The following is a 21,780-nucleotide window of genomic DNA, read 5'->3' as shown; positions in this document are numbered from 1 at the left end:
AGCTTCTCACTAAATAGCAGCCCTGTTGGAGCAGGAAGCAAAAATGCCACAAAAGGAAGTGGCCTGAGCTGTGGCTGGGAGCCTGGCCTGACCACAACGTGAACACCTGCTCCCTGTCCTCTCCCACTCTCTTGATGTGTCCAGGGGTCCCCTGGCAGCCACCTGGAGGGATTCACTGCCTGCTGCATGGGCCTGGACCTGCCACAGCCACCAAGGAGGCCCTCCTAATGGCAGCGGGCACACAGGGAGACGTGACGGCTGACTCAGGGGAAAGCCCCAAGCCACAGATGCGAAGCACTCACTCCCCAGGGCCACCTCGGTTGTCCACAATGACACCCACGCTACCCCAGCCCTGTGACTGCTGAGAGGGACTTCTACAAAGCTCCTTCCTGCTAGGAGGGTATGACGGGGAGCCCCACAGCCACATCCTAGGCCCTCAGCCCGGCCATATCTGCATGCACGAAAAAGCTTCAAGGGAGCCCCAACCCCAGGGCTGCTGGGCAGGAAGCCAGGAGCTGAGCCAGCCACTGTCTGGCACCTGCGAGGACCCCAATGGCCTGGCTGCCAGCACAGTACTGGGGGGTCTAACAGAGGTGACAGTGTCCCTGGGCTCCAGCTCTTCTGAGACCCTCAGGAACCGAGGATGCTACTCTGTAGGAACTAATCCAAGGCCCCAGACAACCTGGCTCTGAGGGGTGGATCACAGATATAGGGGCAGCTCTGAGTGGGGGCACAGGGACCCCCTCATGAAGCCCACTCTTGCACATGCTCAGACGCTGGTGCTCAGACACTGATGCACTCAGACTCTTTTTATCTTTCCCTCAAACTGCAGTCACTTAAATCTGAATTCTAAAAATGGGCATGTATGTGTGTGTCCAGTGGACAGTCTCACCCACTGCCCCCCACTCCGTGGACAGCCATCAGCTGCAGAGCCACCCAATGGGGCACCCCTGCCCGCAGCCCCCTCTGCACATTCATCTGCACCTGAAGTCCCTGCAAACAACTGTGCAAAAGTCAGGATGTCAGGGCTCTGTCTCCCTCAGCCAGGCCAGGGCCTGCCTGTGCCGACTGGCAGTGTAGGCCCCACACAGCCCCCTCCCCAGACCCCTCCTGCCGCAGGCAGATAAGGGCTCTGGCAGAATGGCCCTTCTTCTTTTCAAGGAGAAGCGGCTGTGGCTCAGCCCTCTGTGGTTACTAGGCAGTCTCGGTTCCTGGAGGGTGGGGTCCCTGCTTCTGGCTAGATAAGAGGAGGGAGGGACCCACTCCAGCCTCATGCCAAAATCACCTTGTATCCCCTGAAAACCACCCTGCATTAGGATTTGCTTGTTTCCAGATCTGTAACGAAAGACCAATGACTTTCTTTAGGGAAATCAAAAGATTCCTTAGCCCTAACTATCTTCACCATTTCTATTAAAACCAAACCAACACAGACGGCCCTCATCCTTCCTCTCACCAGACAGGCAGAACCCACCTCCCGGGCTCTCAGGGGGGCAGGTGAGCAGGCAGCACCTGTTGGCAGCAACAGCTCCACTGCCTGGAGCCCCCCTGAGTGCTGCTTAGGGGCTGCAAAGAGGGTCTGGATAAAGTGCCACAGCCACTCAACAGCCCAACCCCTCCCATCATCCAGGGCAGCCGGTGGCTCTTTCTACAGTAACCACCCTCGGTTCACTTTGGTCCCTCCTCAGTTCATTCACCACTGGATCTGCTTCCATCATCACCTCCTCCAGGAAGCCCTCCCAGGTGGGCAGGGCACCTCCGAGGCACACAAGACCCTGCTCATTCACATGGCTAGGCCCAAGGGTCATGGTCGGGGCCCTCACAATGAGAATGACATCGGGCACAGGGACCCCGTCTCCCTCAATCTATCCAGGTCCCTCCCAGAGCAGCCCTGGGAAGCCGGTGGCTGACCCTGGTCCCTCGCACAGGCCACATGTAAAGTGCAAACCAAATGCCTACTTGCTCTCCTCTCCTATCTGCAAGAGGAGACCTTGACAGCCTCAGCTGAAAGGGGCCCACAGCACCAACTGCCCCAAGGGCATTCATTGGTGAGCAGGGAGGGCCCTCCTCCTGAGGAGACAGGGGCCTATGGCCTGAGGCTGTCCTTCCAACAGGACCATGCATCCCAGAAGGACACAGACCCCAGGAGGGTTGGACCCCTTTACCACCAGGGCCAGCACTTGTGGGTTGCCAAAGCCAACACCATTCACAGGCCAGGGGAGCCCTACTAACAGGCCTGGGGGGCTCCTATAAATAGACCTGGGGCTCCCATTCATAGGAGCTGGGGGACACCTAGGTAATAGGGCCTAAGGGGAACCCCCGAACTGGCCACAGTCCCGCACTTCCACCCCCGCCAGCTGCTGGCCCCTTGCTGAAGATTGGCCTTACTGCCCAGAGCCCCGGGGTGTCACATCAACACAGCCTCATTCTCTAGGAGCCTGAGCAGCTGAGGACACCCCTGGTTGCAGCCTCTCTAACCAAAGCTTCCTGGACTCCAGCGGAGCAAAAGCTGGGGTGACGAGGGACAGCCCACAGAGCCGGGCAACCATGCGGGTCACAAGGTCTCCACACTGTGCCTGCTGGAAACACCTGGCCTTCATCTCAACCCGATCCAGCAACTCAAAACCTCATCTCCAAGAGGGCAAAGAGCCACCCAGCCGGAGGAAGCCGAGGGGCTCTGGCAGGGCGGCCGCTTCACAGTGGGCTGTGCTTCTTCCTCCAGGAGTGTTGACTCCTGAGTGGGAGATCCCAAGCCTCCCTCCTGCCACCCGACTGCGCCCGGGGTTTGAGACCTGGGTTCCTACCACTTCCGAGGCCAAACCTGCAAAATCTGCCCAGAAAGTGTGCAGAGCTCAAAGCCCTGGGGAATGGACTCTCCACAGTCCTGGGCCCCTGCTCTCAGCCCCTCCAGGAGGGAGTGGAGACCCTCACCCATACACCCATTTCACAGATGGGGAAACTGAACCCTGGGTCAGCCCCTATGCCCCACCACTCAGCTCCCCCAGAATGCCAGAGGCTTTGTGTCCACAGGGCCACCCCCGGGCAGCCACCCTGCCCCAGATGTCACATTCTGAAGACACTTCCCAAACCAAAGCAGCTCTGGAGTCTCATTTCCCCATACCTGCCAAGTTCTGTCCCCAAACATAGAGCAGAACTAAGAATTCACAAAGCCCCAAGATCGACTGCTCACTGTCCTGCCCTCACATTAGGGGCACACTGGGTCTTAAAATCAGGGAGCCTCTCCCAGTCTAATCCGATCGGGTCCCATCTGGGCTTCCTGAGCCCTGACCCATGCTTCTTGCCGTGCACATGTTGGAGCTTTCCCATCATCCTGACCCCAGAAACAGCTGCTCCACGACCACCCAAGCATCTTTTCAAAGTCCGTGGAGGCCCCACCCAGGACCAGTGGACACTTCACACCCACTGTGCCAGGAACACACGTGGGACCAGGCACATGGCACAACGCAGACCCCTGGTCTCTGCAAAGAAGCTGTCCCTAGGGTCGAGGGCATCTCAGCCCAAAAGAAGGCTGGGAAGGCTTCTCACAGGAGGGGCGCCTGCACCGAGGCCTGAAATGCCCAACAAACTGAATTAATTACTCGGCGCCCTGTTCCCCTGTGCACAGTGCCTGCTGTGTGCCCCGCTCCGCAGGTATGTGGATTCCCCAGATACTCCAAGTTCTCACTGTCTTGGGCCTCACAGCCTGGGTGGCCCCTTCCTGCCCACTGAGACAGCTCCAGCATCACTGGCTACAAACTTCCCAAGTTCCTCTGTGGTCAGGGCAGCTTCCCTCTCTCGAGTGCCCACAGCGCCCACACACACCGCGAGCATCGGCACCCAGCCCACCTCCCCTGCTAGACAATCAGAGCTGGCACCCAAGCCACAGCCAGGGAGGGAACACAAAGACCATCTGGGGCCAGAGTCGGACAAGGCGGGGGCAGCAGGGGAGGGAGGGAGCCAAGTCAGCTGTCCCAGCCCAAGTGGCCTGGGAATCCAACGAGTGGGCAGGCCCTCCAGCTGAGCTACCAAAGGCTTGGCGGCGTAGCCCAGACACCCCGGCCTGAGGCTCCCGTGCCCAGATGCTCCTCCCACTGGGTCTCCTGCACCAGGTCTGAACAAAACTGGATGCTCGCCAGCCCTGAACACTGCCCGGCTTCTCACGGGCTCCCAGGGCCTGGGGAGGAGAAGCAGGTTTACCTATCACACTTTTGGCAAATGACGCTCTTTTGAGAGTGGCCAGGCCCAAGTCGCCAATCTTCACAGACCCAGTTGGTCCGGTGATAAAAATATTGTCGCATTTCAGGTCTCGGTGGATGATGGGCGGCGTCCTCGTGTGCAGGAACAGCAGGCCCTTCAGGATCTGCCGGCACCAGCTGCGGAGAACCTTGGGCTTCATCACCTTGAACCGCTTCAGGTACCTGCAGGGGTGCACAGGCACAGCTCACCAAGCAGCTCACCGGCAGCGGCCCCCTAGCAAAGCCCCCGCCTAACACTGCTCAGGAAGTCCATTCCAGTGCACGTGACGCACACCTGTGACAGGTAGTGAAGGTGAGATGGGAAGGCCGGACAGTTCTGCCCTGGAGCCAGGCCCCTGAGCAGGCAGCAGGGTGGGCTCACGACCCTCTTGCTCCCCTCATGCCAAGGACCTGGCTGCTAAAGCTCATACTAAGCTCCATCTTGGCCTCATGGGGAGACGGTGCCAGGCTGACTTACAAGTTGCCCAAGGCAGGACAGAGTCCCGGCCAGCAGATGCTCAGGCGCGGGGGTGAGGGTTACGAAAGCCCAGGGCCTGTCAGAACCACAGGGGCCAGGTGGGGCTCTCCCTGCCACTGGCCACCTGTGTGGCCTGCCCTGAGCTGTGACCTAGGAGGAGGTGGTGGGTGAAGCCGAGAAAAGGCTCTCCCCTTGCAGCACATCCACCTATGAGGGAAACCGCCTGGCTGAGGGGCACTGAGGCCCTGCCTAAGGCTGCAGGGTCCAGCGATTCAGGTGGACCCAGGATACAGCACCAGGCGGGGAGCCCCCATCCCCACAGTGCAGACTGGGGGCTTAGTGAGCAGCAACAAGCTGCCGTGGCCACCCCACTCCCCACTCCCCAACCCTCGCTAACCACCTCCACGTCCTCAGAATCCCACAGTCCCCACTGTGCACCCTGCCCAGCCTGCGTCCTGAGCCTGAGGATGTGCCAGGCTGGCTCCCAGGCGGAAACAGAACCCCAGCCAGAAACAAGGCCCAGACACCACAGACACATCAACCATCTCCATGGGAAGTCAAGCACCTCCACCTCCTGGCATCCCACACAGGAGAGGAAAGAGGAGACAGCCTCCCACAGGCACCAGCCAGGACCGCCCCAGCAGCCCAAGACCTCACCCCCAGCTATGGTGGCCCTGTACCCATGCCAGGACCTGCCCCAGCCCTCCGGAAGCGGAGCTTACGTCTTCAGTGTCCCTGAGGTCATCAGCTCGGTCACCAGCACAATGCACCGCTTGCCCTTGGCGCTAGACTCCCAGAAGTCGTAGAAGCGCACGATGTTGGGGTGCTGCAGGCCTTTCAGCATCTCGGCCTCTTCCTTGAACCGCTGCCGCTCCAGCTTGGTGAGCTTCCGGTCCTAGAGGGCCAGAGACATGCTAAGTGAGCAAGAGATGGGACACAGGAGGGGACACGGCGGTGTCACATCCCAGCGGCGCAGTAGGACCAACCCTTCCCGTACCCACAGGCAGCTGAGCGGCTACGACAGAGGGGCACGCAGACACTGGCACCATAACTGCTGACTCCTAGGCCCCCACAACCCTGGACACAGCCCCCACAAAGGAACCTCAGCAAAAAGACATCCTAGGAAGCCGAAGGTCTCGTAAATCCACACAGCCACACCTGAGCACTTCTCCCAAAAATACACCTCTAAGGCCTTTGCCTCCTCCACAATCACTCCCATTCTGTGTGTTTGTGAAAAGAATGAACCATCAGTTTACTTCTAATGTATACACAACTCGGAGGAAGTGCTCAGGGCCCAGTAGATTGGAACAGAGGAGACGTAGACAGGTGACTGAGACAACAGCTGAGAATAGAGGGAAGAGAAAAGCCCCAGCAGAGACAAACTGACCAGCCAGCAGCCCAGAGGGCAGCCCAGGCCCTCCAGTGCAGGAGGGACACAGCAGATTACCTCCCCAGACCTTTGGCCCACTGTGTCCACACAAGCCAGCAGAACCAATCACTGACCTAAGTTTACAATAGAAAACGGCAAACAAACACGACCATCATCACCCGGGAGCCCTGGTCAGGTGCATGCCCCACACTCCCGCTCCACCCACCATCCCACAAGGGGACCAGCAACCCCGGGCACCACATTCAAACATGCCCCAGCACCGGCCACCCTCCCGCCGCCTGCCCAACCTCCGCCTCTCCCCTCTGACTCCCATCACCCATCCCTCGCCACCCTGTCTCCCACCTCCTCCCTCACTGCAGTCCCCCTGGATCCTGGCCCTTCCCTTCCTCCAAATACTTCAACAGATTCTCTCCACAGAGGGTTCAGAATAAATCCAGGGAGCCCGCATGGTCCCGAAGGCTCCATGTGCTTCCAACTTCCCCTCACGAGGTGGTAGCCACGCCCAAAGGCCCCAGGACTCTCCTCCTGCTGCACACATGCCACGCCCTTCTCACCTCCACCCGGGCCTGCCCCCAGGATCAACTCCTTGTCTTGGTCCAATGAGCCCACGGAGCAATGCCGGCCTCCGTTCCACCATTCCCATGAGAACGTCAGAAAAGAAACGTGTATTTTCAGAAGGAAACTAGAAACATAACTGAACACAGAACAGCAAAATTCCAGGGAATTCTAAACAGACAGAAAGCAAGTAAATCTGGACTGATGAGGGGAGAGATCAGAGTGAAAGTAAAGGCAAGCCCAGACCCCTGGATCCTTCCGGAAAGGCCCAAAGAACGTCAAGCAAGCCAGACTCCAAAGCAGAGAGGAGAAGCGGGCGGCAGGATGGCGACAAGGGTCATCTTGGGAAAAAAAATTACATCCCAAATGCGGCCACGCCCATGAGACCCTTCTTCCTCCATCAATCCGCCAGACCCCTCCCCACAGCAGGAATCCTCATGTTCCCCTTCACTCCAGTATGGGACTTCGCGATGACTATCACCACAGGGCCAGGCAATACCCAGAGAAGCCACTGTCATGATGGGGCCAACCGAGAAAACAAAGAATTCAGAGACCAACGGCAACTCCCAAAAACATCTAATTAATGTTCCCATAAAGACTCAAGAGTTGACACAAGTAAGTAAAATCAAGCTTCTATTGAGAAAGGAACACTCGAGAAAGAGCTCTTGCAAATTAACACAGGGATGGGGACTGCCTTTCCTAACAAGCTCAGTGTTATTTTAGAAATAAGATATTCCATAATCCAGTGAAACATTGCGTACAAAAAAGTTCATGTTTAATCCAGACAATAAAATGCAAACAATGCTCTACTCATCAAAAACGACTCTTTAAGCCAGGTGCGGTAGCTCACGCCTGAGTCCCAGCTACTCGGGGTGCTGAGGCAGAGGATGGCTGGAGCCCAGAAGCTCGAGACCAGCCTGGGTAACACAGCGGGACCCCATCTCCAAAAAAATGGTTATTTATTTAAGTCAAGTCACAAACTGGGAAAAACTATTCTCAATACATAAATCTGACAAAGGACTCAGATCCAAAATGTATAGAGAACTCCTGAAATTCAATAATAAACATGTGAACAGATACTTCACCAAAGACACAGAAATGGCCAACAGCACACGGAAAGTGCCTGAGCATCATCAGTCACTGGGAAAATGCCAACAAAGACCACACTGAGATATACCCCACACCCACCAGACAGGCTAAATTAAAAGACGGATACGGCCGGGCGCGGTGGCTCACGCCTGTAATCCCAGCACTTTGGGAGACTGAGGCGGGCAGATCATGAGGTCAGGAGATCGAGACCGTCCTGGCTAACACAGTGAAACCTGCCTCTCCAAAAAATACAAAAAAATTAGCTGGGCGTGGTGGCGGGTGCCTGTAGTCCCAGCTACTCGGACGGCTGAGGCAGGAGAATGGCGTGAACCCGGGAGGCGGAGCTTGTAGTGAGCCAAGATCCAAGATCGCGCCACCGCACTCCAGCCTAGGCGGCAGAGCGAGACTCCATCTCAAAAAAAAAAAAAAAAAAAAAAAAGATGGATACTTCCAGCTGCTGGGGAGGCTGGGGAACAGCGAGCCCCACCTGGCACACTGCTTCAGGTGGTGCAGCCCTCAGAGGACGGCTTGGCAGGGTTCACACCTGCTCTGTGTCCAGCCACTCCCCTCCCAGGATCCATCTGGGAGGAAGGAAAACGTAAGTCCATAAAAAATGGACTTGGATACTGGAAGCAGCATAATTCATCATAGCCCCACCTGGAAACCACAAAAACGTTTGGGGCCAGGTGAATGAACCGTGCTGCACCCATCCAAATGGGGTCATGGCTCAGCAGCCACAAGGAGCACGCTCCTGCCTCTCAGCGGCAGAGGGGAAGGCCGAAAGCCTCGCACCGAACAAAAGAGGCCAAACAAAAGACTATGTCCGGTAGGACCCCATCTTCATGGGAAACTCTGGAAAAGACAGACTAATATCTGGGGGATGCCATCAGAATAATGGTTGCCTCCGGGGTGGGTAGAAGTGGGAGCCAAGAGATCTCGGGGTCGGGGGTGAGAGAGACATGTTCCACATCATAACAGCACACGTGGGCTGCACCTCTATGTGCGTTTGTCAGAGCTCGACTTGCACCTTTAAGTTCTGTGTGTTTCATTACATGCAAATTACCCTTCAATTTTTCATATGTAAAAACAAAAAAAGGAAAAAGATCCAAAGACCAAATGAGAGAAGGAGAAGAAAGAAAATAGAAGAGAAACATTAAGAGACATGGAAGAACTGCCTGGAAGTCAAACTATGTCAAAAGGGTTCTAGGAACAGGAACCAGGAAGTATAAACAGATGGTAGAATAGCATTTCCCTGAGCTGGAAGGAGAACGATTTAGAATAAAACGGCCCACCAAGGCCAGGTCAGAGTAAATGAACAGCCCACTTCCAGGCTGTTCTAGTGAAATGTCAGCACCCCAAGCAAGTCCTATCCACAAAAGACGGCCCAGATGAGCAGTGACTCTAAAAGGAGACACTGGGTGCAGGTGGCGGGGACAGTGTCCTCAACGTGCTAACTCGGAATTCTATACCCTGCCAAATGGACACGAAGCCAGGCGGCCCGGACTCATTTTCAGACATGCAGGAGCTCAAAGTTAACTTCCCATGCAGTCTAGGTGGAACAAGTTCCCAGAAGAAATGTTTCCACAACACACAACACAACATAACACAACAGAAAAACATGCACCCAGGGTGACCCTCGAGGTCCCTGGGGGTGAAGGAAGCTGGAGAGGAGATAGCAGTGCTCAGCTAGGCCAGTTAGCCCAGGAAGCCTTCTCTGGGAAACAGCATGTCAGTTTACGATTCCCTTTCAGTGCGCTTAGTCCTTGATTCTAGGAGAAACTCAAAGAATCATTTATAGCACAAGTTATTTTTGCCAGTGTTTTAGCACCAACAGTAACGTGTAAAAGATTTCATTGTAGTTTCAGAGCAAAATGTTCACATTCTAAATGACTAAGAAAAAAATGGGAGGTGGGGGGCGTACCCTGCATGCACTACAGTCTTTGTTTTTTCACAGCAGTTACCTACCGAAGTTGATAAATATAAGACACGAAAGTCAGAAATGGTTAATGGTGCCTCTTAGAGGTGGGCCTGGAAGGGAAGAGGATCTCATTTTAAATTCCAGGCCACACGACTATTTTAATCAACATGACACATTGCTTGGTGATTTTTATGGTAGGGGAGACAGGGTCTCACTCTGTCACCCAGGCTGGAGTGCCATGGTGTGATCATAGCTCACTGCAGCCTCAATTTCCTGGGCTCAGGTGACCCTCCCACCTCAGCTTTTTGAGTAGCAGGGGCTACAGGCGCATGCTACTATGCTGGCTAATTTTGTTTTTTTCTTAGAGATGGTGGTCTCACTATGTTGCCCAGGCTGCTCTTGAACTCCTGGGCTCAACAGATCCTCCTGCCTTGAACTCCCAAAAGTGCTGGGATTGCAGGTGTGAGCCACCACACCCAGGCTGCTTGGTACTTTAAGGGTCAGTTAGTGTGTCCCCCTCCGAGTCCTGCCCGGAGCCCACCTACAGGGTGTGCTGCCCCCCACAGAGCCTGTCCACATCCTCATCACTTGTTTGGTGATCTCGGGTTGGCCTGCATTGCAGGAGCAACTCCATGAACATCTGTGGGCTGAACTCACTCATTAACCTACCAGGAAGGCTCACAGTCAGCAAGCCACGGCAGGAAGATGCACCTGATCCCTAAACGATTCCCAAAACCTGCCAGGCTCACACGGTGCTTCAAGGTTTGGTGTTGAGTCAGGGGCCAGGGGATCCTGGCTGCTCACTCAACATGATACTCCTCCCTCCCAGACACTGAAGGGTAAGGTCAATGAGCACCAATCTTCTTCCTACCAAGTCCCCAGTGCTATGCAAATTCACGGCTCTTGTTCCCTCATAGTGGTGAAAATCAATCAGACGACAACAGATTTAAGGCATTCTGGGACAATGCCAGCTCTTGTTTGCTCTAGGAAAAAGGCCCTGTGGGTCACACACAGGCGAGGCAGGACACACCCTCCAAGCCGGGCAGCAAAGCCCCTCCGGGCCTGCACGAGTCACACAGTCAGGATGGTCAGAAGATTCTTGGTCCCAACGGGCCTTCCCAGCACCCCCAGGATACCTGGGAAACCTCCGGGGATTGCCTTCGGTGTGGACTGAGAGCATCAGAGGTTCCTGCCCTGAACATGCCAGGGTGTCTACAGGCAGCCCCCTCCTATGACACTTCAGGGCCACCTGCTCTGCCAGAACAGTCCCCAGTGGGCAACGGTTGGAGATGTCAGACCTACCAGGGGCACACTTGGGATTCCATGGCATCCCCCTTTCAGCTAGGCAGGACCCCAAAATCCAACCCCTTGAAGGGGCAGAACTGGGTCCCACCAGGAGGTGAGCCCCACACACACTCGGGCAGAGGAGTGCCCAGAACCAGCAAGGCTGAGCCCCGGAAGACAAGCCTACGGCAGGGACTCGCTCCAGTTCCATGGGGCCATAAATCAAAACCAAAGGAAGCCTGGAGCATCTCTGTCCACAGTAGTCCCATGCACGGAGAACTGGCCCAGGACAGAGGCCCCAGGTGCAGCATGGGAGGGCATCAGGTCTCTGGTAGAGCTTGGGCCTAACCAAGGACTCGCCTCCCTGTCACTTAAGTGCTCACACCCAAAAGCCATGATATCCACAGGGACACACTGGGAAGACAGCATGAGACTTCCACCATATGTGGCCCCTTCTGTCCCCTCCACCCCCGGGAGAGTGTCCCCACTGCTTCAGGAGGCCTGGCATCCCCACACACTCCACACCCTCTTGGTGGGAAGGGCCTCCCTGCTATTCCCAGGTCTGGAAGATTTGAACCAGTCGACCCAAGCTGGGGGCCAGCAGGCTCTTGCCTGCCCTTTCATCACGAAGTGGAGGGAGGGTCTGGGTCTGGTTCCAGGAGGTCAGGGTTTGGCAAGTGCACAGGCATGGCTGCTGCAGAGCAAGCCACACCATCCCCCATGCTCTGTCTGGAGTTGCTCAGATAGTCACGGAGGCTCTGCGTATGTGGAAAGGGCTGTTCACAATCCCATGGGAATGCAGCCAACAAATGAGAAAACCAATAAATATTCAACTACACACTGTGCCAAAAATTACCAGTCAGGGCAACCCTGGCCCCGAGGAAAAGCTCCAGTTTCAGGCAGCCTGGGGAGGAGGGTACCCCCCGCCACCCCATCTAAGGCATGGGCAGGTCTGGGGTCCCTGGAGGAAGCAGCCTCTGGGGCAGGCATGATGTTTGAGCAGTAGGCGGTTTACGTCACTACAGGGCCAGGCAACAGGGCACCACTTGGACAAGAGGCAGGCGCTGGGCCTGCTCTGTAGTGAGTGGTCGGTGGGCTCAGCGGAGCCATTTTGATATCAACACCGCGCACCCGCCACCGGCCAGCGAAGGGCAGGCCTGACAGAGCTCTTCCACCTGCCGCCTCCAGCATTCTCTGCTGGTCTTCAAACACGCTCACTTCCTTTAAAGCCAAGTTCCCTCTTTAACCTCATCTTGAGCAACAAAATGACACAACTGTATTGACAGGTGCGCCACTGTGTGTTTTCTCTAATTCATGTTTTTAAAAAGAACATCATAGCTGGGCACGGTGGCTCACACCTGTAATCCCAGCACTTCGGGAGGCCGAGGTGGGCGGATCACCTGAGGTCAGGAGTTGGAACCAGCCTGGCCAACGTGGTGAAACCCCATCTCTATTAAAAATACAAAAATTAGCCAGGCACGGTGGTGGGTGCCTGTAATCCCAGCTACTCGGGAGGCTGAGGCAGGAGAATCACTTGAACCTGGGAGGCGGAGGTTGCAGTGAGCCAAGACCATGCCGTTGCACTCCAGCCTGGGTGACAGAGTGAGACTCCGTCTCAAAAAAAAAGAACATCATTATAAAGATGAACATTTTTCCCGACACCACCAAATAAAAGTGGCCAAGGAGGGCAAGGAGTCACAGAGGCTGATATGGCCCCAGAAGGTTCACAGAAGAGGGACCCTGATGCCAGTGACCCGTCCCAGATGCCGCCCTCCATCTGGGTGAGTGCAGCCGGAGAAGGAGGTGCTCAGTAGGGGTGAGACGGCGGCACTGGGCTCTTCCCACATTCAGTCTTCTTTGTCAAGGGCTCCAAGAAGTTTATAATTCTCTGAGGCAGACACCTGAGCTTGAACATCTGGCCCCTGGTTGCTTTTGTAAATCATACTATTTTATCTGAAAAGGGAGGGAGGAATTATTAACTGGGTGTGGTGGCACACGCCTGGTGTCTCAGTTACTTGGGAGGCTGACATGGGAGAATCACCTGAGCCCGGAAGCAGAGGGTGTAGCTGAGCCAAGATCCTGCCACTGCACTCTAGCCTGGGCCACGGAGCAAGACCCTGCCTCAAAGAAAGGGGGCAGGGAGGGGCAGGGAGGGGCAGAGGGAACAGGGGGAGGTGCCAAGTGAGCTTTACTCTCTTAAAGGCCACCTGGCACCCTGCCCCCCAACATACACACCGGTACTCACCCTGTCACCCACACACAGAAAGAAGTAGGTGCCTGCCTGCCCCAGGGGTAAGCTGGGATGTAAAATGTGTCATCATAGGTTCAAACAGTTGTAAAAGATGCCATTTCCAGCATTCTATAAATACTGACTTTTTAAAAATGTTTTTTGAAATGTTTCCCATGGAACCCAAATGTCAGCAATCTGATGCCCTTCACCAGTTGTTTCTAAACACATGAATAAACATGTCTCCAGCTCCAGCCAGGACACACACCTCCATTCCCACGGAGCTGATGGACACGACGTGGCTCCTCCCAAAAGCCTCCCACTGACTGCCCTGCCACACTTTCCTGCCATCACATCGTTCCTATTGGAATCTAGCTTTTCTTAGTTCATAAGACTCTAAGGCCCACAGGATTTTCTTCAGGACTGAATCACTACCATAAATTAGCAGTGCATAGTTGACCAAAGCAAAGAGATAACTAATTTTGTTGAAAGTGCCTCCGTTACCGAGCCAGATGGAGCTCTTATGCCAATTACTTGGGGTGTCCGTGGGTGACTCTAAATCATGTCTAGAAGGAGGCAGGCCCAGCATCGTTCTGTCCACCTTCTGGTGTGTGGATGTTGAACTTTGAGAAGGCCTGATCCTGCCAGCCAGTAGACGAGTGGAGACAGTCTGCCATGGCCTTATCACGAACTCTCCACGCTCCCTCGAGCACGTACAAAACTCCAGCTGTCCTTCCCCGGGACCAGCTGGCAGCCGTGCCAGGGACTCCTCTAGGTTTTACTGAACACATGCAATGGGGGTGGTGCCCAGTCCATACAGGCCCCCCATACCAGCACCCAGCATAAGGGCCAGCAGCAAGGGAGGTCCAGGGAAGGTCAGGGGTCCCCACCCATCTGCCTGAAGGAAGCCCCCATGCCCAGCATGAGCACAGCAGGTCAGTTTTGGGCCAGGCCCTCTGTGCAGGGCCCCACCCTCCCCACCACAGAGCCCTGGTCACAGGGCAGGCTGCAGGAGCCCCCCCTCCCCATCCCAGGCCCAACCATTACCCTCCATCGTGGGCAGAGACAGGGCCACTGTGGGAAGCCAGTGGAGCTGTCACCACGTGGCAGGAATGTGTGGGCAGTCCAGGAGGAGGGCAGGACCACAGAATGGAGCCATGAAGGCCACCCCAGGGAGGTCTCCCCAGCTAGGGCCTCAGGGAGACCCAACCCTCTGCCCAACAGCAGCTGTGACACGCTGTCCAGTTAGTCCCTCTGCCCGTCAGCTCCTGGCTGGGCTGCAGGGTAATCAGCTCTAACTCAGTGGGCCCCACCCCCCTTCACAAAACAGTAAAGGTCGGAGGTCTCCTCAGGGTTGGTGCAAGGCTGTGCTAACAGGTGGAGTTGCCCAGAACCGCAGCTGCCACAGCCGGCCTCACCCTCGGCCCGTCCCTACCATGCCCCATCCTGCACTGGTGTTGGGCAGAGTGGACAGAACAGGAAAGGCTATTCCAACCAGAGAGACGGGGTGAAACCTACGCTCAGACACTGACCCTGCCTCTCAGCTCAGCTCCCCATTTGTGTACTGGGCGGAGAGCAGCACCCGTCCCCCACAGTGTCCAGCCCTCAGCCAGTAAGATGCACCCTGCATATACCCTCATGGGCTCTGGGTAGTGCACCTGCTCCAGGGGAGGCCTGGCCCCCTGCAGATCAAGCAGGCAGGACCTACGCTCATTCACACCCTGGGGGAACCACTTTAAACAACCAAGACTCCCTCCCCCACAACGCTGCAGCCAGGGAACCCTGTCCTGGAGGAAGAGGGGATCCCCTTTGGTCCCAGGCCTCCAACACCATGTGATGTCCCAGCCGAGAGGAGCCGGGCACTAGGCAGGGTGGGGCCCGGACATGCCTGCACTCTCCAGGCTTCCAGGGCAGGGCACCAAGGCCAGCGCCACCATCTGCACCTGCGCTCAGCTGGATCAGAAATGACAGAGCCCAAGCAAGGAAGCAGGTGAGCTAGCCAGTGGCAACAGGTGGAGCTGGGCATATGGCATACGGGTGTTTTGTTTCCAAATAAAAGTTTTAAAGCTTGCAGGGCTGACCTAGAGCTCCATAAAAGCAAAGGAGCCCCCACACAGCCTCTTCCACCTGAGCGCCCCCGTTCTCAGCACTGCGGGTCCCCAGACGGGCTAAGCCTCGGCCCACACTGCCCCGAGCAGACACCTGCCCAGCCCTCTGTGGACAGGGGTCTCCCCAAGGACCGGCATCCTTAAAGGAAGCCAATGACAAACTTGGAAACGATCCACACTTCATCCTTAACGTTAGGGGGTCTCTGGGGGGAAAGGGAAAGGGCTTCCTCCCTAGGGTCCATATCCACACTTTTGGACGCAGGTATCCCTACTGTGGTCAGAAGAACTGATGAGCATTTGTCCTTGTGTGCACTTTCTGAAAGACAGGAGCAGGAGGGACTCGAGCCCAGCATCACCCAGGGCTGCCGCAGGCCCTCCAGGACAGTGGCCAGCCCCGCCCACGGCATGTTGACCAATGGGACTGGGGGTATTGGTGGATACCGACCATTCACATTTGGGGGAAGTGGCTGACAGAAACCTACCTTGTCAGAGTGCCACCTCGTCCTAGATCAGGCTGGAGGAAGGGAGAGAGCTTGAACCCATGCCCCTCCCCTCCAGGGACATGCAGGTGCCCTTCTCTCCTGCCTACAGGTGGGCTTAACACGGGCAGGTGAGGGGCAGAGGGACACAGTCCTGGCCCCTGGTCTCAGCCACAAGTCCTGGTGCCGTGTCACTGGGTGGCCACCCCCCTCTTCAAGGTCAGAAGCCAGTAGGCTGCCCTGGCCCTGTGTGAGTCCTGACAGCCAACCTGTCACATCCAGGCTCCCCACGCCCATCCGTTCTCCCTCGGACACAGGGGAAAGAGGGAGAGCCAGGATAGGTGTTCCTGGGGCAGAGGGGTGCAGCCAACTCAGGACAACCAAACCCCAGGGAGCCGGGGCAGCCCTGGCCCTGAGGGCAAGACAGCCCAGACACACAGCCCTAGCATGGACAGGCAGCTGTGCAGGGCCAGCCCCAGACACCCCCCCAACAGACAGGCAGCTGTGCAGGGCCAGCCCCAGACACCCCCCAACATGGACAGGCAGCTGTGCAGGGCCAGCCCCAGACACCCCCCAACACGGACAGGCAGCTGTGCAGGGCCAGCCCCAGACACCCCCCCAACAGACAGGCAGCTGTGCAGGGCCAGCCCCAGACACCCCCCCAACACGGACAGGCAGCTGTGCAGGGCCAGCCCCAGACACCCCCCCAACAGACAGGCAGCTGTGCAGGGTCAGCCCCAGACACCCCCCCAACACGGACAGGCAGCTGTGCAGGGCCAGCCCCAGACACCCCCCCAACACGGACAGGCAGCTGTGCAGGGCCAGCCCCAGACACCCCCCCAACATGGACACAGGCAGCACACACTGTGCAGGGTCAGCCCCAGACACCCCCCCAACAGACAGGCAGCTGTGCAGGGTCAGCCCCAGACATCCCCCAACATGGACAGGCAGCTGTGCAGGCAGCACACACTGTGCAGGGCCAGCCCCAGACACCCCCACAACACGGACAGGCAGCTGTGCAGGGCCAGCCCCAGACACCCCCCCAACATGGACACAGGCAGCACACACTGTGCAGGGCCAGCCCCAGACACCCCCCCAACATGGACACAGGCAGCACACACTGTGCAGGGCCAGCCCCAGACACCCCCCAACATGGACAGGCAGCTGTGCAGGGCCAGCCACAGACACCCCCCAACATGGACAGGCAGCTGTGCAGGCAGCACACACTGTGCAGGGCCAGCCCCAAACGAGGAGGCCTTTCCTGTTCTCAAGGGAACACTGACATTACTTCCTGATGGAGAAATGTCTGCTCGAACCCTCAGCCTTGGACCAGAGCAGTGGTTCAACCACCTCAGGATGAAATGAAAATGGGGCTGGCCCAGCGGGCACACAAGTGAGGAAGAGAAATCCCCATGGGGCCATCCCACCCCAAAAACTTTCCTGATTGCAGGCCTGGCTCCTCCCCAGGAGAACACATTGGCACTCACCCAAGGTAACTGGGAGCCCGGTGGGCACAGGCCAGGCGGCCACTCCTGCATCTGACCACACCATGTATCTGGTATCTGGTTTCTAGAAAGGGCCAGCCCCACCCCATGGCCACTTCCCACAGGGACACCTAAAGATAGATTTGGATAGCACCGGGGACACAGGTCAGCAGGGTTAGCAGCTCCACCATCAAGAACAGCTCCTGTGGGGTGGGGCAGGCAGGGCAGCCCCAGGGCAAGGCCTGTGGAATCCTGTGGAGTCCCATAGAATTCTGAGGAGACAGCTGCAGAGGCCAAGCTACTAGGGTCATCCCTGTGGCTGCCCTGCCCCTACACAGGGTTCAAAGGCTCAGGGCACCCCAAGCTGGCAGTGGGTGAGGGTCTAACAGTCTGTGGAATATCGTGGACCCTCAAAGGCAGGCCCTTCCCCCCATCCCACCCCTCCAACATAGGGAAATACCCAGACCTGTGGCTCTGGGCACTAAGCAAGGGCTGGGCATTCTGGTGCCTGCTACTGTACAAGGCCCTGGTTCTGGCTCAGTCTTCTATGCCTACGCCCAGAATGAAGTCACCTAGGCCTCACTTCCTTCCCTACCCAGAGCCCCTAGGTGGCCCAAGCTATCACCAAGAGCTAAGATGACCTTGAAGGCCAGGCTACTGGGGCTCAAGGCCAGTGTTGGCCTCAGGTCGAGATGTCTGCTGAATAAACATGCACCCAGGCACAAACATCTGTGGTGTCCCTCTAAGCCAGGAATGGCACCAGGCTGCTTGGCAGGGGAGTGAGGGCACCAACAGATGGCCCCAGCAGCATGAGATCAGGGCCACAGGAGGACCACGGAAGTGTAAAGCAGCATGGGGATGAGGTTAGGCCCCGCTGCCCACATCTGCTCCCCAATCCCATTAACTGACTCCTCAGTACCTCCCAGAACTGGTGGCAAGAGCCTTGGGGACCACAACCGAGATGGCAGGTGCAGAGCGCACATATACCTGAGATAAACCTCAGCACCACTCATCCTCATGCCACCGTTCTGACTCTTCTGGAGAAAAGAAAACCCCACACTCAGCACTGCTTCTCCCAGTAAAGTTGTGCAGCCCAAAACAGTAGCTACACATGTGGCTAATGAGCACCTAAAATGAGGCCAGTCCAGGCTGAGATGTTCTGTAAGTGCGCAGTATGTTGCAGCGACATAGTATCTTCTTAAAAGATTTTTTGGGCCAGGCACAGTGGCTCTTGCCTGTAATCCCAGCACTTTGGGAGGCTGAGGCAGGCAGATCACAAGGTCAAGAAATCAAGACCATCCTGGCCAACACGGTGAAACCCTGTCTCTACTAAAAATACACAAATTAGCTGGGCATGGGGGCGCGTGCCTGTAGTCTCAGCTACTTGGGAGGCCGAGGCAGGACAATCACTTGAACCCAGGAGGCGGAGGTTGCAGTGAGCCGAGATCTCACCACTGCACTCCAGCCTGGGCAACAGAGCAAGACTCCGTCTCAAAAAAAAAAATAAATAAATAAATAAGATTTTTTTGAATCTTATTGATAATTTTATTGATTCACATCAAAAACATAATATTTTAGATATACTAAATTCCACCTGTTAAAATTAATTCCACCTGTTTGTTTTTTTAGGTCTGTTTCTTTTTTTTTTTTTTTTTTTTTTTTGAGGCTGAGTCTCACTCTGTCACCCAGGCTGGAGTGCAGTGGTGTGATCTTGGCTCACCGCAACCTTCGCCTCCCAGGTTCAAGCGATTTTCCCGCCTCAGCCTCCCAAGCAGCTGATACCACAGGTGCTCGCCACCACGCCTGGCTAATTTTTGTTTCTTGTTTTTTGATACAGGGTCTCACTCTGTCACCTACGCTGGAGTGCAGTGGTGTGATCATGGCTCACTGCAGCCTCGACCTCCCAGGCTCAAGCAATCCTCCCACCTCGGCCTCCCCAGTAGCATCACACCCAGCTAATTTTAGTATTTTTTGTAGAGACGAGGTTTTGCCATGTTGCCCAGGCTGGTCTCAAACTCAGCCTCCCAAAATGCTGGGACTACAGATGTGACCCACCACGCCTGGCTTCCACCTGTTCCTTTTATACTTTTAAAGTGGCTGCTAAGCTGAAAATTGCACATATGGCTCACATTTGTGGCTCACATGACATTTCTATAGGACAGGAATGCCTTGGAGCATCAGCACTAAGCAGTAGACTAAAAGCAGAGAAGCAGGGCAGAACTTCAGCAGCCTCACAGGGCCGAGAAGACAGCAATCAGAGCCCAGAGCCTGCCAAGGAAGAGAGGCCTTGGTAGACGTGCAGGCTTTGAGAAATACCCTGCCAGAAGGGCTGTATACTAGAAGCCTAGATAAAACAGAACAGACCAGCCAGCCCTCACAGGGGCTGAAACACAGCTTTGAATCAGTTCAATTCCAGACTGGATTAAGATGATTTGCTCTTATTCTGCTGCCTACTAGAGGCAGTAAAAAGTAAATCTCTAGTGAAAGACAAAATCATCCAGAGCCTCAAATATGTCCATAATTTCTAAATACATCAATAAAAAATGACCAAGAAGATCAGGAGACGAGACCAAGTGACGAAAATTAAAAATAAAAGAAGAAAAACATAGACAATAACAACAAATTCCCAGGGGATCCAAATATTGCAGTTATCAGACACAGACTTTAAAATTTGTGCAAAATTAAAATTAGTGTAAAATCAGTATGGCCCAAAAAATAGCAGGACAAATCATTTCACCAGAACTAAAATCTATGAAATCAGAATCAAATGGAAATCTAGAACTAAAAAAGTAAAATTAAACCCATCTATTGAGTTCGACAGCAGATTAGACATAGGTGAGAAGAAGATTAGCAAACTGGAAGGCAGTAGAAAATAAACAAACTGAAACATGGACAAATGCATATGAAAAAGAAAATAAAAAACTTATAGAAGACAAAGGAGAAAGTCCAACCTATGTGTAAATGGGGTTCTGGAAAAGAGGGTATAAACAATGAAATCAAAACATTATTTTTAAAATACGGCCAGGTGCAGTGGCTCACGCCTGTAATCCCAGCACTATGGGAGGCTGAGGTGGAGGATCACCTGAGGTCAGGAGTTCAAGACCTGCCTGGCCAACATGACAAAACAGTCTCTACTAAATATGCAAAAATCAGCATATTAAAAAATAATAATAATAAATAAAAATAATACCCCAGTTTGTGACCAGCTTGGGCAACATAGTTGGGCAACACAGTGAGATCCCATCTCTACAAAAAAATTAAAACAGCCAGGCATAGTGGCACACGCCTGCAGTTCTGGCTACTCAGGAGACTGAGATTGGAAGATCATGGGACCCCAGGGGTCCTAGGCTATAGTGACCTCCACCCTGGGTGACAAAGCAAGGCCTCATCTCTAAAATAATAATAATAATAATGCCCCCACATCTTCTAAAATTGAAGCAAGACACCCACATATTCAAGAAGTGCTAAAAGTCCCAAGCAGATTAGATACAGAGAAAGCCACATCTGGGCACATTATAGTATAAAACTCCAAAAAATCAAACACAAAGAGAATATCTTAAACTCAGCAAAGGGTGGGGGAGGGGCACTACCTTCAAACGGGCCTCAAGTAGACTGACAGCTGACCTCAACAGAAACCATGGAAAATGACTATGTATCTTCAAGTGATGACTAACATCTTCAAATGATGAAGAGGCCGGGCGCAGTGGGGAGGCTGAGGCGGGCAGATCACTTGAGGTCAGGAGTTTGAGACCACCCTGGCCAACATGGTGAAACCCTGTCTCTACTAAAAATACAAAAATTAGCCAGGCATGGTGGCCCACACTTCTAATCCCAGTTTCTTGGGAAGCTGAGGCAGGAGAATCACTTGAACCCGGGAGGCAGAGGTTGCTGTGAGCCGAGACTGTGCCACTGCACTGCAGCCTGGGCCACAGAGCGAGACTCTGTCTCAAAATAAATAAATAAATAAAATTTAAACATAAAAAAGTGATGAAGAAGAAAACTATTAATCTCAAAATCTGTATCCAGCAAAATTATTCTTTAAATAAGAATAGGGACTCTTTTAGACAGAGATAGCAGCGGCAGCAAATGGGTACTAAATGGAATACAAAGGGGAAAACTTCAGGTAAAGGGAAAGTGGTATGAGACGGAAACACAAGAACAGAAAGCAACGGAAAGGAGAAATGCACCAGTCATTGTCACTCTCTGCTAGTATTAACTATACAAAAGAACAATTTAATAATGTCATATGGGATACAAAAGACAGCAAGGGTTAAATTACATAACAGTACACAAAAAGCAGGGGTGGGTAAGAGGAGTGGGTAAATGGAGTTCAAATGTCTTAAGATGCTCACACTGCCCACGACGTGGGAAAAGTGCTAGTTTATATTAAACTTCAATAACTTTGGATACATGTTGTAATCTCCAGCATAACCACTACATTTTTGCTTTGCTTTGTTTTTGAGATGGAGTTTTGCTCTTTTTGCCCAGGCTGGAGTGCAATGGTGCGACCTCAGCTTACCACAACCTCTGCCTCCC

The 21,780-nt window shown here is 54.6% G+C and overlaps 1 protein-coding gene across 42 annotated transcripts in view; it reads right to left on the bottom strand.

Annotated features, from left to right (window-relative positions):
- Positions 1–21,780, bottom strand: part of WNK2 (WNK lysine deficient protein kinase 2) — a 141,221-nt gene that overhangs the window by 89,157 nt on the left and 30,284 nt on the right. For all 42 annotated transcript variants that reach the window (XR_013404957.1, XR_013404958.1, XR_013404959.1 and 39 more), the window contains 2 exons: positions 5,433–5,605; positions 4,195–4,415 (listed from right to left, as the gene is read on the bottom strand). Coding sequence is in view for 37 of the 42 variants with exons in the window: in XM_028835342.2 (XP_028691175.2) it covers positions 4,195–4,415; positions 5,433–5,605 (394 nt within the window). In the remaining 5 variants the exon portion in view is untranslated. The remainder of the gene's footprint in view (positions 1–4,194; positions 4,416–5,432; positions 5,606–21,780) is intronic.

Source organism: Macaca mulatta, chromosome 15 (genome assembly GCF_049350105.2).
Source record: "Macaca mulatta isolate MMU2019108-1 chromosome 15, T2T-MMU8v2.0, whole genome shotgun sequence".
NCBI classification, from domain to species: domain Eukaryota; kingdom Metazoa; phylum Chordata; class Mammalia; order Primates; family Cercopithecidae; genus Macaca; species Macaca mulatta.
The sequence above is the reverse complement of the archived record's forward strand: the minus strand, read 5'-3'. Positions and strand labels throughout refer to the sequence as shown.